Source organism: Uloborus diversus, chromosome 10 (assembly GCF_026930045.1).
Source record: "Uloborus diversus isolate 005 chromosome 10, Udiv.v.3.1, whole genome shotgun sequence".
NCBI lineage: Eukaryota > Metazoa > Arthropoda > Arachnida > Araneae > Uloboridae > Uloborus > Uloborus diversus.
In genome coordinates this window covers 109,502,660-109,517,191 of record NC_072740.1, presented here as the reverse complement: position 1 = coordinate 109,517,191, position 14,532 = coordinate 109,502,660, and the positions used below count along the sequence as shown (strand labels likewise).

Here is a 14,532-nt window from a genome sequence, read left to right as displayed (position 1 = left end):
GGATTATCAGTGTTTTTTTTTTCTTATCACCAATGCATTGAACCTCAATATTTACAGCAGGATTCACCGATAGAAAGTGCATGCTGCCTAAATATTGTTTATTTTACATAGCTTGAATATTCTTTCGCTGCCAGCCTGTATGTTGCTTATTTGACATTGCATAAATGTTCCTCTAACGCAATTCGGGCCATATAAAATAAAAAAACAATACAGTGAAGGAGGAAGCCTTCATTTGCACAAGATTAGACTGTTTGCTCCCTTGACTTGATTCTACATTTTTCAAGTAATTAGCATACAGAGTTGTCACTCAATTCTGGGTGAAAAATTCCCCGTGTTTTCCCTGTATGAATATGTAGCATTACAAACAAGCGAACACTGATATTTGTATAAGAAATGAATATTCTGATAGGTTCATCTCAAAGGAAAAAACAAAATACATAAAAATGAGAGGAAGTGAAAAAGAATTCATTAAAACTGAAATAATGACATAGTGGCTCAATATTTAAATTTAACTTTTTATTCAGAAAAATACTCCTCCATTTATTACTTTGACTTTAAGTTGCATGTCAAATAAAACATAATTAAAAACCCTTAAGTCAAATCACTATTCAAACTTTATTCATGAATTATTAGAAAGTAATTTAAATTTATTTGCCCCTTCCCCTCCCCCTAATTAATGCTCCCAATTGAAAAAAAAAATTGGGAGCATTGATTTTCTTCAATTCAAAAAAAAGTAAAATTCCCTGCATTTTCCAGGTTTTTAAGAAAATTTCAAAAATCCCCTGGACTTTTCCTGTTTATGTTGATTTATTGAATTCCCTATATTTTCCCTGTTTCTTCAGGTTTCTACCTGTGGCATGGCAACCCTGGCGCAGTATAATCATGATTTCAAGAAGAAATCATTTTGTTACTTCCTTTTACAAAAAAAGGGTTGTTGAATATTGAGTTTTTTTTCTACTCTACCACACGTGGAAAAGTGCCCATGAACGTATAGACCCCTGAAATAGCCATTGTGACAATCCTTGAGTTAATTACGAGTTTTCTCATGACGTCCGTATGTATGTCTGTCGCATAACTCAAGAACGGTATGTCCTAGAAAGTTGAAATTTGGTACGTAGACTCTTAGTGGGGTCTAGTTGTGCACCTCTCTTTTTGGTTGCATTCGGGTGTTTCTAAAGGGGTCTTTTGCACCTTTTTGGGGGGAAATCATTGTTAATTTTGATGCAAACTCAAGTGGTGTTATAATTTGGCTGACACTTGGTGATATATCGCCAGTCTTTTGGTTGCCAAGTTTAGTCTTGGCAACAAATTTGGCGATTTTTTTTTAATCTGGTTTTCATTTGGCCACTGTTGGTGATATTTAGAGAGTTACCTATTGAATCACATTAAAATTACCAATAATGGGGAAATAATAAATTGGTGTAAAAGGAAGTCATGTGATGTCATCAGTTTGTTTTTAGATTATATTTCAGAATAATTTTGATTACACCTTCATGGTAATTATTTTTCCACATTTTTAGTTTAGTAGTTTAAATAATATGTTAAACCCAAACTTTATTTTTTTAGGTTGTATTATCTGCAGTTATAATCCGCAGTGGATAATACAAAGCTTTTATTTCTCTGGAGCAACTTTAGGACCTGTGGATTATAGGCCACACACACAGTAAAATACGGTACAGTTTAGATTTCTGAAGAAAACTATATGAAAATGAACTGTACATATATAACAGGTGAAATGTCACTTTATTCATAGAATTACATCATAAATCAAAATCCTTAAGTATGAAACTTTATTCAAAGTTCTGAAAGACTTTCAATTCCTTTCAAAGATTTCTACATTGTAAACACAAAATATTAAATAGTACATACTTGATAAATTTCATATATTTGCTTCCTTCCTTCATCACATTCTCTTTTTACCCAATGCCTATTTAGATAAGAGCATATGCCATTTAAAACTTTACTAGAAAACTGATATTCTTCCCACTGTCTTGTATAAAACCGCAAAACTTCTTCATCCATCAAGTCAATTCCATCCTAAAATGATATAAATAATTTGTTTATAAACTTTTACTTGAAAGTTTCAGTGAGTGCAAGAAAAGCAAACATTCATATTTCATCCATACATGCAGAATATGTTCGATCCGATGATCTAGGATCGGGGGAAATTTGAGCCATTTAGGGAAATGTTGCGGACTGAGTTTTAACAATCTATTCTTCGTGATTGAAGACTTTTCCCAACAATAAAACGATATGCTTACATATCTGTCAACGTTTAAAGATTACATGTAAAATTTATTCTTTATGGCAGTGTTTTTTACACTGCCATTTCGATTTTTCACATTTTGAAATCTGATTGCATCTGCTCATGTAGAATTCCCCCGTGTTCGTCTTCAATGTAATTCTATCACTTGGACATTATTAACTTTGTATTTACCATTATTTACAACACTTATTATATTTTATATTACGTAGTAACGAACTTATAAGATTGTCATTTTGCAGCTCCCACTTGAAAACTTCAATCTAGTTGCATCCCAGTAGCCCCCCTCCATTAATAATGTAATTCTTTACTATACATATATCTATATAATAACAATTTTTTCTTTTTGTTTTTCATATTTTTCCACCGTGTGTCTCTTGAATCCACTTTTTTTTTGCATCAATTTTCTTATATTTTTGTTAGCTATTTGCTGGCTAAGAATTTACATGTATTAATAAGTATTAGATATAACTGATTAAAATTTACTTATATATTTACTCTATTTTTTGAATACCTAAGCCTAGAATAAATATAAGTTTCTGACGATGCAGTTTTAGTATTTCAAAATTTTATATTCCTACATGATACAGAATTAATTTTAAGCCTGTTTAAATTCGTGAACCCTCAATACTATAATACTTTTTGGTCTCAAACATTCTGTGAAATTGATAGCGAACTTCATTTACTTTTGATTCATATTGAGTAGGAATCAATAAATCTATTGATTTCAGCTAGTGTTTATTCACATGGAATAGAAACCAGTTATTTCAGCTTGTTTTTCTTGGAGAAAAACAGAGACTACTACAGTTTCTGTTAACATTTCCCCAGATAAAAAATCTCAACCCTTTCAACGAAAAATGGCTTTTCAAGGAGGAGACTCGAAATTTGGGGGCCTTTAGTGGAGGAAAAATTAAAATTGAGCCAATAGCTATAAATTATGGACCAAAAACAGTTTTTATCAAATCTGGTCTCAATATAGAAATGGTCTTTCTGAGACGTTCGTTGAAGTTTAAAATTATGGAAGGCCAATTTCATTGTTCAATCTCTCATTTTTCACCAGTATATTTGGTAGCAAAAGATACCTAATGAAGGTAGACTAAAAAGGATTACTTGGAATGTTTAATTTCATTCATTGTTCAAAAAACATATTATAGAAAATATATTACTGTACTTACAAAAATTTTCATAATTCTTACTTTTAAAAGATTAATAAGGTAGCACTTCAAAAATTCTTTGAGTCTTTTATATAATTCATGCCCAACAAACTGGGCACCACCCAGTGGTGGACCTTTCCTGCCTTTATTGGATGACCTTGACAAAGACTGATGAACACTTGTGCAATAATCATAAACATGTCTGAAAACTTTAAGGATAATTTGATATGAAAAATATTAGATAATATATATATTAGATAAAATAATATAGAATTTTTCAAATTACAGGAAAAAAAATCATAAATCACTATTAGTACATAATACAAATTCAATGGTACACATGAATTTTAGTTTTCATTTGAATGACGTAACTAACAATTCAGAAATGATACGATTGGTCCACAAAATTGTCATTCAACTATCAAAACATAGAGCTAGATTCAACAAAACCCAGGATCTTTACTATAAATAACAAAAACAAGAAGAAATAAACAGTGAAGCAGAAATTGCAAGATCAGTCACAAGTCTCCTGTTAAAACTGAGTCAGTTGGCAACTACAGTGAAACCTCCTTTAGTAGACACTCCCACAAATAGTGGATACCTCTAGTCTCTTAATAAAAGTTGTTGCACAAGGGCGCCTATATAGAGGGGCAAGTGGGGGCTCAAGCCCCCCCCCCCCAGAAATGAGAACTTCCTTGCTTTTAGCCCTTTTTTTTTTGCAAAAATATATTAAAAATTCTTTTCTAGTCATTAATGAATAAGTAATTAAAAATGTCAAATTTTACTATCTCTAATCTGTATTGAAATCAGTTTCCATGGGGAAAATATTCTGCTAAACAATGGGAAAATTTTTTGAGCTCCCCTTAAAATTTTGCATATAGGTGCCCTTGTTGTTCCATATAATTCAATCTGAAGAGTGGACACTTTGAATAACTCTGTGTGTGTGATCTGAACAAAAAATTTTCCTTTTTGAATTATTCAACAAAATTTTCTATTAGCTAACCATATAAAGTGAAACCTGTATGTAATGATACTGCCTATAACGATATACCTAATACAATATTTCCTTTTTTCCTGCAAATTTTCTATTCACTCAATGAATTTCAAACCTGTGTACAACAATAATCAATGTCTAACAAAACCTGTTAACAGAGATATCTTTTGCTCTTTAGAAAGCCCAATGAAGAACCTGACTTTTTTTTTCTCTCAAAAAGCAACTAAATAGTGTCCAGAATGAGAGATAAGAAAAGAACATTCTGAACAATGTATTTGGTGAGTGCAAAAGTGCTAACCGTTTTTATTACCTGCAAAGAGCAAATAAACGAAAAATGAACAGTACCTATTACTGTGTATAATCACCAATGATATATATGATTTCTTGCCAACTTTCTGGTCGGAGATGAGTTCCATAGCAGACAATTTTCGGCAGTTTCAAGCCGAAAAATCTTAGATGGCAATTTTTACAGCAAAAAGATCATTTTCTGACTGAAGGAATAGCTCATTACAAGAAATTGATGATAGTAAGTTGGAGCCAAGTCAGTAGAATAGGGAGGGTAGGGTAAAACCAATCCAACCAAAACGCAGTAACTTTTGGCCAGTGATGATAGCAGCATGTGATCTAGGAGGACCTCCAGATGAATTATTACCTGCACACCCTACCACACACTCAATAACATCTTCTTGAGATGAAATTCAGCTTTCGAAGTTGATGCAGATGGAACAGAAGGACAGTCAAACAGTCCTATGACACTTTACATACACCTCTCTCCTGTCGCCTATCTCCTGTCATAACTCCATCAAGAATAAGTCCTTGTCGTACCAGAAAAAAAAGGAAACACAGGTGGCGGTTCCATTGCAAATTTGCAGATCCAAAAACAGGTAGAACTTTTGCACTTAACTCAATATTAGAATTAAAAGCACAGAAATTATAAAGGATACGTATAAAGCTCCATGTAACGTATTTTTGACATATTTTGGTGTTTATTCATATAAACTTGTTCAATTCCATTTTTTAAGTCACCCCATATTTGATCCAAGTCTATTTGTTTCAGTCCATGTGTATTTTGGGACTTGGTTATTACTCCCGAAGGACCAGGAGAAGCCATGTTTCCTATAAAAGGAGAAAAATTCTATTAAAAATTAATATAAAAGAGTTACATAGACATAAAATACATTTAAGCTAAAATTTAAACTTTTAAACCTGAAAGATACAACAAATGAGTAGCGATGTTTCAAAACTTGCTATAGTCAACTCTCCCAAGGGACCAGCTAAAACCTTCGAGTTATGGGAAGTTTTCACAACAGTATCAAGAGTTTGGGACCCAATGAAAACTTCGAGATAAAGGAATATTCGAGTTATAAAGATTCGACTGTATATCCAAATTAACAATTTTCCACAAGAGGAGTTTTGCTTCTAGACAATGTACTATGTAGACAGTTTTATACAGGGGAAATCAGTTTTTTAATATTTATATCCCATTTTGAAGTGAATGGATGTCATAATTTAAAAGAATGTGTCAAAAACTTTAAGAAACATTGCTTAAGTTAAACTTGCTTAGGTAAAATTTACTATAGAAAGTTTTGAAACATCACTACTCAAATAATCAGCAGCATAGAATTACATCAAGTTTTAAATGTCTTACATTGCAAAAGAAAATATTTTTCTTATTTTTTACTATACGATTGAAATTTTGTAAATTTCAATGTAATGAAGGACATATTATCATAAGCCGTTATTTTTTTAGTGTTCTTGTAGCAATTTCATAAAAAGCTAAAAAGTTTTTAAAATGAAGTAAACTTACTTTTTGATTTAAACCTTGTGGAAAAAGATTCCCATTTTAAATGTGATAGATAACCGACAAGCGAAATCCACTAAGTGTCTAAAAACTCAACTTTCAATCAGGTGTTTGTCCAGTCATGAAGAAAAGTACGTCAGAGCTCAAAAGTTGAGGAACTTTTGTCTGGCTGCATAGCAGAAGACAAATTTAAAATTGTAACAGTCAAAAGGTTAATTAAGTTGAGTTGGCTATACGATTGCATATGGGATAGAGGTGACTGCTTGAGTAGAAAGTCAATCAATATCACTTTTATCATTTGATTCCGTACTGCTGATGAAAGTTTGTTTTGATGTGAGATGGGGGCTCAAAATTGATTTGTCCAAGCAGAGGATGTGGAAGTTTTGTTTGAAATATGCAAAAAGAAATAAGATTGGTTGGCCTGCTAAAATTGCAGGGAGAGTGCCAAAACTGCACTTTTAAAGTTTAAAAGGTGTTTCTTTAAAAGGAAATATAATGCGAGGAGTTGATATTTTGAGTGCTAGGCCTAACAGGGCCGGAAGGTCTGATTTGGCAGAGAACCAATAATGGAGCTGGTCTGTTTGGATTCAGTTTATCAAGAAGTGTCCTCTACAACTGAATGATTCCTGCTTTGCTTGGAAGTCAAGCAGCTTACCTTTGCAGCATATGGTGAGGTATCCTCTGCCGTTTGCACAGGTGTGCCTGAAATGGAATGACCATTGAAATGGTATGGTCTGCTGTTCGAGAGTGGAACGAGCGGAAGAATTCAACTTATCCGAACATTCGACAGGAGGATGTTGCCTTCGTGTTTTCAGTGTGCCAATTTTAAAGTGTGGACTGCCAGTGGTATGGACGTTTTCAAAATATTTCATTCTAAACAGTACCAATATAGTGGAATTGTTTTTTGGGTGGACTCATTTAAAATATCAAGGGCGTTTTACAACTGGTATTTAAATAGGAAATCTTGTGATATTTCTCTGTGATATTTGTTGGGGGGGGGGGATGTTACTATTTAAATTATATGTGTGGGGATGTGATGATTTTATAAATGATGAATGTTTGTTTTTCCTATTTAGCACCCAAGAAAAACGCCAAAATATCCATTGAGACTACTCTAAATGAAGCGCTAAATATGCTGGAGACATGGAGCAAAGAAAACAATATGAATGTAAATTTAGCTAAAACCGCAACCCGACGTTCTCCCTGATGCATACCTGCCAACCTCCGAGAAAAAAAATCCGGAAGATTTTTTATTTTTATCCACAAGATTTTAACGCAAAATAAAATCAAACAGGACCCCTACTTTCTTTACATTTAACAATATATTAGTTATGAATTTCATATCAATTGAAATTACTTTCGTTTAGTAAATATTACTTTTATTGCTTTCTTTAAAAGTTTGGAAATAACATTTGTTACTCATCTTAAAAAAAGAACGAAGCAAAAACAGCTCGAATTGAGAGAATGAGAAGATAATTGGCGCCGAAATTGTGCCCCTAGTTGCCCGCCGCGACGCTTGCTTTGATTGGATCCCGATGAAGTCATGCGCTGTATCACTCAGTGACGTCATAATTTTGCCTCGCTTCTTCTCGTGCCATTCTCTTACGGCAACCTTTCCTTGGCTACTTGGCCTAAAACGCGGTGCCGCATTCCACAAAAGTATCCTTAGCGCCAAAATTGGTGAGATAATTATTTTTCCTACAAAACGTGAAAAATCCGGAAGATTTTGCTCATAACCGGAAAAACGGAAAAGGACATAAAAATCCGTAAAACTTCCGGGAAATCCGGAAGGGTTGGCAGGTATGCTGATGCACCAAAATTTAAAACCTGAATTATATTACTACCAAAATAACCTATTAGAGTGCACAGACACTTTTACTTACCTAGGTGTTGACAATAAACTGTGCTGGAAAAATCACGTTGATTAAATTTCTGACCGCGTAATAAAACGCTGATCCATCCTAAAAATACTTGCAGGCTGTCTTTGTGGCTGTTCGAGTTCAACGCTGGTTTCCACCTACCGTACTTTCATTTTGCCAGTATTCACTTATTGTTGCGAGCCACTAAGAACTATGACGAAAAGTTCAATGGAAAATCAGGAATCCATTCAAAATCAAGCACTTGGACTTATAACTAGTAGGGTTAAGTCCATGCCTATTGAGTCAATGCTGCTCCTTACAAATATTAAACCACTGAAGACTGTTTTTGAAGAGAAAGCTACCATTCTGTATGAAAAATTGTTGCATCTTGATGATACCTTTTTTGGAGAAACTACCAGAATCTACCTCGAAATCTTAAAACCTAAGTGGCTTTGTCCAGAGAGTTCTTGCCTGCAAAGGTACCACCATCTCCCTAATATTGTTGATAAGGCTTTGAAACCATGTAATCCCTTAGTAATTCATGAAATAAGATCCAGATTAAATCTTCAAACTTCAGTTCTTAAAAACGAAACAGCTCCTGAAGTTCTGTGCCTTCTTGCTCTGGAGATGATCTGTAATGATCTGTACCCCGATCTTGACTGGCTAAGAGTATATACCGATGGCTCGTTTTCTAAAGACCAACCTAACACTGGTGCAGGAATCTTTTGTGATTTGTTCAGTTTTTACACTCCAATAGGAAATTTCCGTACAGCCTTCCATGGAGAGGTCTCGGCCATACGTATAGCGCAGAAACAATTAACCACATCCACTGCAACAAGTTTCAAATCCTCTCTGACTCCAGATCTGCTACTCAGAGCATTTGCTCCATTTGCGACCCATCCTCAAGGGATACATTGGATATCCAGCTCACCATCAAAAAGTTGGAACTAAATAATAAGATTATCGTTCTCCAGTGGATCCACTGCGGCTTAAGTGGCAACGAACAAGCCGACACACTAGCAAAGAGGGGTTCAGCTGTCTCGCAAATATCACCCAGCAGCGTATCATTCCGCACCATGAAAAGACTCATCCATAACTAGTTTTCCTCTCAACATCAGGAGGAACTGAAGTCACGAAACAGCTTCAAACATAGGAAAGATCAATCATACCCGAATGGTCCTGCCGTGAGCCGGTTGCCATGTTTAGACTTTGTGTACAACATGACAACCTGGTTGGCTGGACATCTCTTTAAAATTGGTGTATATGCTTCTCCAAACTGTACCCTTTGCGGAGATCTCACCCTAATGGATGGCCACCACATTTTCCACTGCAGAGCACTCCAACGAGCTCCTTGGTAGAAAGGTACTTTTCTCCGCACGCACCCCACCTCTTAGCCGTGGGCCTTGGAGGCAAGAAGCCGAATGAGACAATGACTTTTTTTTTCCATTGTTCTTTGTTTTAGCTCTGTTTGTATTTTAATTTGTCAAGTTCTCTGCCATTTGAAATAAATATAAATGTTTTTTCCTATTTACACGTACGCTCAGGTTTTGAATAAATTGTTATTTGTTTTGAAATGAGTATGTATTCTTTTCTCCCAGGCAGATCACACCATCTAAATTTTTTTAGTTGGTTTAAGCCAACAGAGCAATAGCAACATACAGAGTCGATCCTTTTCAATTTGAATACCTGCCCGGTTTATTTATATAAATCATGCTCTTTATTATTGTTTGGATAAGACAAACTGTGCTAAAGATGAATTGAAGGTCTTATTCAGTTTGTTTTAATGAGTTTTGACTGTAATCACATACATTTTTAAAATAATTTCCACTTCATCAAAAGCATTCCAACACTTAAACGTCGAAAATGTTTTATCAATTTATAAGAAAATATGCAAGCATAGAGAGGCATTGCATGATGTTCTAGGCCATATGCACGAAAGTCTATATGCTTCATGTCCAAGTTTTAAAATATCATGGACAACCAAAAATAATCTACAATGCAGTAGAAACTCTTTAATTTGAACATGCTAAAAACAAATTACGCTTAAGATGAACTACAATTGCATTCTCCCTATTTTATTTACAAACAATGCTATTTATTATTTTTTGGATAAGACGAGTTGCAGCTAAGATAATGGGGGTTGATATTGAAGTTCCTTTTGAGTTTGTTTCAACGAGATTGGACTGTTGGTGGTTTTTTGAAAATTATAAAAAGAGAAATCAGACATTTTGTTTGAAATGCAACAAATACTTTCCATGGTATGGATGCAAACAAAAAGGTTTTTTTCGCACTCCTCAAGAGGGAGGAAAGGTTGATGAAGAAATTAATAAGGAATACACTTGAGACTTTTAGTGATGAAAAAGAGATTTTAAACAGCGACTTTGACTTTTTTAAATTAAGAAGAATAGTTAAATCCCTTAAAATGAGAAAAAGCCCAGGTCCAAATTATATGCATCCAGAGTTTGTAAAATACCTAGGATATAAAGCTCAAACAACTTTTTTGTTTATTTTTAATCTAAGATGAAACTCTTATGTACTATGATATGGAAAAAAGCCACTATAATTCCTATATTGAAAACCTGCAAATAACGTTAAAAGCTACAGAATTATTGCACTGACTAGTGTTTAGTCAAAGATAACTTAAAAGATGATAGTCTGTAGACAAACTTAGTTTTTGGAGAGTAACAATCTTTAAACAGGCTGGATTTAGACAGTAACACTCCACAGCACAACAGGTTTCTTATGTTAGCCAATCCATTAAAGATTCTTTGGACAAACTTTTCTTTGTCTTGGCAGCTTCTATTGACTTTGAATCAGCCTATGATAAAGTATGGAGACTATACATTATCCAAAAATTACAAAACTTGGGAATTAATGGTGGAATATTTATATGGATCAGGAATTTATCACGTTTCTCTGCTGTGAGATTTGGTTGTGACATTTCTAATTTTAAACAAACTGAGATTGGCCTCCCAGAGGGAACTGTAATTAGTTCTATTCTTTTTAGTGCTACTAAGTTTATTCTAAGTATATTATCATTTATTTATCATATGTATCTCATAATGTACAAACAACTAAAGTCATTTAAATGTGAACTTACTGTGAATGTTTGCGTTGTATGAAAACCTAAAGAATTTATCACTTTGCTAAGCAACTTTCGTGTTCGCTATCACTTCGTGAATCAAAACAAAACTTCTTGAATTGCCAGTCTCCCCTTCAAGCATCGAAAGATAAAATGTCATGAATTTCTCCAAACTTCTAGAAGCATTTTCACATGTCTCTTTCCGTATGTGGCGGGCCTATGATGACGCTTTATGCTAATTAGGACGAGCTGTACTTGTACAGATTCATCCGTCAGCTCACTCTCTTTCTAGCATTTAGTTTTGTGTTTGCCTGCTGGAAGGTTACAGTAGGGGGTTTTGACTCTCGGGCTTCATTAAGCCCATTGAGTTCCCCATTCATATTTTTAAGGATGTATTAATTAAAACTTAGGTTTTTTTATCATAATTTTGGACATGATCCAATCCGATCTTAAAGTATTGTCTAAACTTCGAGTTTGTGAGCAACTTTGAATAGATGTTAGTATCAAGTATTAGGTAATGCAGATCATGGAATAATCAGAAGAATGGGGACAGAAATAAGATTGAAGTTTGATATAGTTTTAGGTAAAGATTAGTTTTTGAGTATGGCTTTGAGTTAGTAACTTTTTCTTTGTTGTTAATTATCTTGTTATTGTTTTTATCAGGACTTTTTCACCATTTAGTTTAAGATGAACCATACATAGAAAATGAATTTCTAAATTGATATTTTAGTTGCTCTATTTATGCTTTACACTTTACTAATTTATTAGCTCTGGATTAAGTTATTCTAAGTGAAACTTGGGTTATTGCTACTCATGCAATATGCTGGAGAATTATAGCCCATCAGACCGTATGGTTTGCCATGAAACCGGTCTCTGTGTTCAACGAGCTGTGGAAGTGGCCAGACGTCGGTTACTGTAAACCTCCGTGCGCCGACCGTATCATGGGGAAAATAGTACTTGATTAAGTTTTGTGCTAAATTTTAAATCTCTGGAGGAGGCTAACAAAATGATTCGTGAGGCTTACAGAGGCTCTGCTCTATCCTACTAGCAAGTTTTAAAGAGGACCAGGAAGAGGTTCAAGACGAAACCACACTCTGGATGGCGGTCAACCAGCAAAACCTACTACAATAAGGTTCAATGTTCATCCATTGTTGGACTCTGACCGTCGGATGACTATCAACATGATTGCCAATGAACTGAACATGTCTTCTACTGTTGTGTTTTGCATTGTTACTTATGATTTAGCAATGAGGAAAATGTGCGCAAGCTCATGCCAAAGCGGCTTGCCACAACGTGCTGTGAGTAAGCGAGTTCCTGGCTAAACAACAGGTGATAACGCTGTCCACCCCCGCCCCCTATAGTCCTGACGTCGCCCCAGCAGACTTTTTTTCCTCACATTAAGGCAGACCTAAAAGGAACCAGTTTTTGAGCCATAGAAACGATCCAATCAGCCGTGACGAAGACCTTGGGAGAGTGCCCCGTAGACGCATTTCAGGGTGCTTCCCAGTCATGGCAAAGACGCAGGCAAAAATATGTAGAGGCCCAAGGACATTACTTTGATGAATTTTAAGTGTTTGTGCATATCTGTTGAATAAATTGCTTTTTGAAAAAATTTGCACTATTTTTGGAATGGACCCTGTACGTGTTTGACATATAAAGATAAAAACATCCAATATAAGGATTCTAATAAATACTTAGATTGCACCCTTGACTCTCCCTTAAATTGGAGAGACTATACAGAAAATTTGAAAAATAAAGGTATAAGAATCTCTTTGAAAACGACTGGTTGGCTCCAGGTTGGAGCTGTGATAGAAAGATATAGCTATTTACTCAGGAGAGTATACAGAATTACATTTTAGGAGGGTCATGCTCAAGAACGTAAGTCTTACCTACAAAAATTTTCTTCTACAAACAAACACCCAGCCTCCCCCCCCCCCCCCGTAAAAACGTTTCAAATATACAAACAAAAATGATTGAAATCATAAAAATTCTTCAAATATGCTTACAAAAATCATCGAAATCATTAATAAAAATCATTTTTAAAGTTTTCTTTTAAAATACATTTTTAGTTTCAGAATGTAAACCGAAATTTTTTGGAAACGACTACTCAAAGCTTTCGGAAACTTCGGATCACAAAACTAATGGTTGATTAAATATTTGCATAATACCAGACAGATATTCATCTTTGTTTATAAATTTGCATGATACTCAACACATCCATCTTGTGTGCAGAAAAATAACATCCCTTAAAATAATAGTAAAAAATGCGGGGATATTCTAATTAAAAATTAAATATTCTATAAATATAATTCGGACTTGATAAATTACTCACCAACTGTTTAATTTTAATTGAAGAAAATCGGAGGTTGACGAAGACATCACAGTCTCAGAGTCGGAAACAGGAACTAAAGATATGTTTCCATCGGTTTTGGGTTCATCACTTTTTTAAACAGTCCAAAAAAAGACTACACTGCTTTGTCACCCGAACGCTTCATTGTTTTGGTAATAGGTCAGGGGTTACTAAAGTGGGTGCCGTTGCTGCAAGAAGGGGCGAGAGGTCCCGCAAGCTGTCCATATTTTCAATATGCATGTATAATTGAAATAGATTAGGGTGCCATGAAAAAATTTTAATTCGTGAAAGGGTGCCGTGAGTCGGAAAAATAGGGAACCCCAGTAAGATGTAGTTCTCTCTAACAAATGCAACTTTTTTTCAACAAGGTTACCACCTAATACGGTGGGCTAGTTTATGAGAACCTCTGTATAATGAGGTTTTGAACTAACACAACACTCGAACTTTACATCTCTTGCATACTATAATCCAAAACACTGATTTAAACTAATTAACTATTTACAGCACATTTAAAAATAAACTCAGCACAACTAAAAACAAAACTATCTAAAAATTACAACAGAAAGAAATTACAACCTACAGAGACTATAAATAAAGTAAAACATTTACACAATCAAATGCTTTATCCATTGAAACAATGCCTGCAGCTTTGGATCTAGTCTTACAATAACTATCGTTGATTAAACTTGTTGCATAAAAAGCGATCGGGAGTCAGACATTTCTTTGTTACTTTTCATAATACTGGCTTCTGAACACAGCGCCGCAGACTAAATGTCTCAAGAAAAGTTATTTTACTGTCTACATATTTTAAATACATATACTATAAATAGAAAAGTGACAGTTAAAACTTAAAAAAAAAGAATTCAAAAACTATTTACTGCTTCTTATTATTCCATGTTTTTTTTTTTTCAAGCATTCATTTTCACTACTTAAATGCAATGAATTTTGAAACACATTGCAAAGTATTATCGTAGATTTTGAATGGGGGGGGGGGTCATGACCCCCCCCCTCCTTGTATCCACTCTTTAC

The 14,532-nt window shown here is 34.4% G+C and overlaps 2 protein-coding genes and 1 non-coding gene across 3 annotated transcripts in view; 2 read left to right on the top strand and 1 right to left on the bottom strand.

The window, feature by feature from the left end:
- Window positions 1–5,476, bottom strand: part of LOC129231362 (cullin-1-like) — a 77,355-nt gene extending 71,879 nt beyond the window's left edge. Inside the window, exons 1-3 of the mRNA XM_054865658.1 lie at window positions 5,356–5,476; window positions 3,460–3,619; window positions 1,870–2,037 (exon numbers count right to left, since the gene is read on the bottom strand). Of these exons, the coding sequence (XP_054721633.1) occupies window positions 1,870–2,037; window positions 3,460–3,619; window positions 5,356–5,405 (378 nt within the window). The 5' untranslated portion in view covers window positions 5,406–5,476. The remainder of the gene's footprint in view (window positions 1–1,869; window positions 2,038–3,459; window positions 3,620–5,355) is intronic.
- Window positions 5,477–8,284: 2,808 nt separating this feature from the next.
- LOC129231131 (uncharacterized) lies at window positions 8,285–9,022 on the top strand. Its single transcript, XM_054865378.1, has one exon. It carries the CDS (start codon window positions 8,285–8,287, stop codon window positions 9,020–9,022), a length of 738 nt encoding a protein of 245 aa, XP_054721353.1.
- A 1,354-nt stretch (window positions 9,023–10,376) lies between these two features.
- Window positions 10,377–10,461, top strand: LOC129231887 (small nucleolar RNA R12). Its single transcript, XR_008581313.1, has one exon. It is a non-coding gene; the product is annotated as a small nucleolar RNA R12 (small nucleolar RNA).
- The last annotated feature ends 4,071 nt before the right edge of the window (window positions 10,462–14,532 follow it).

Excerpts from the sequence above, each read along its gene's own strand:
- LOC129231131 (XM_054865378.1), top strand. The coding sequence starts at position 8,285 with ATGACGAAAAGTTCAATGGAAAATCAGGAATCCATTCAAAATCAAGCA.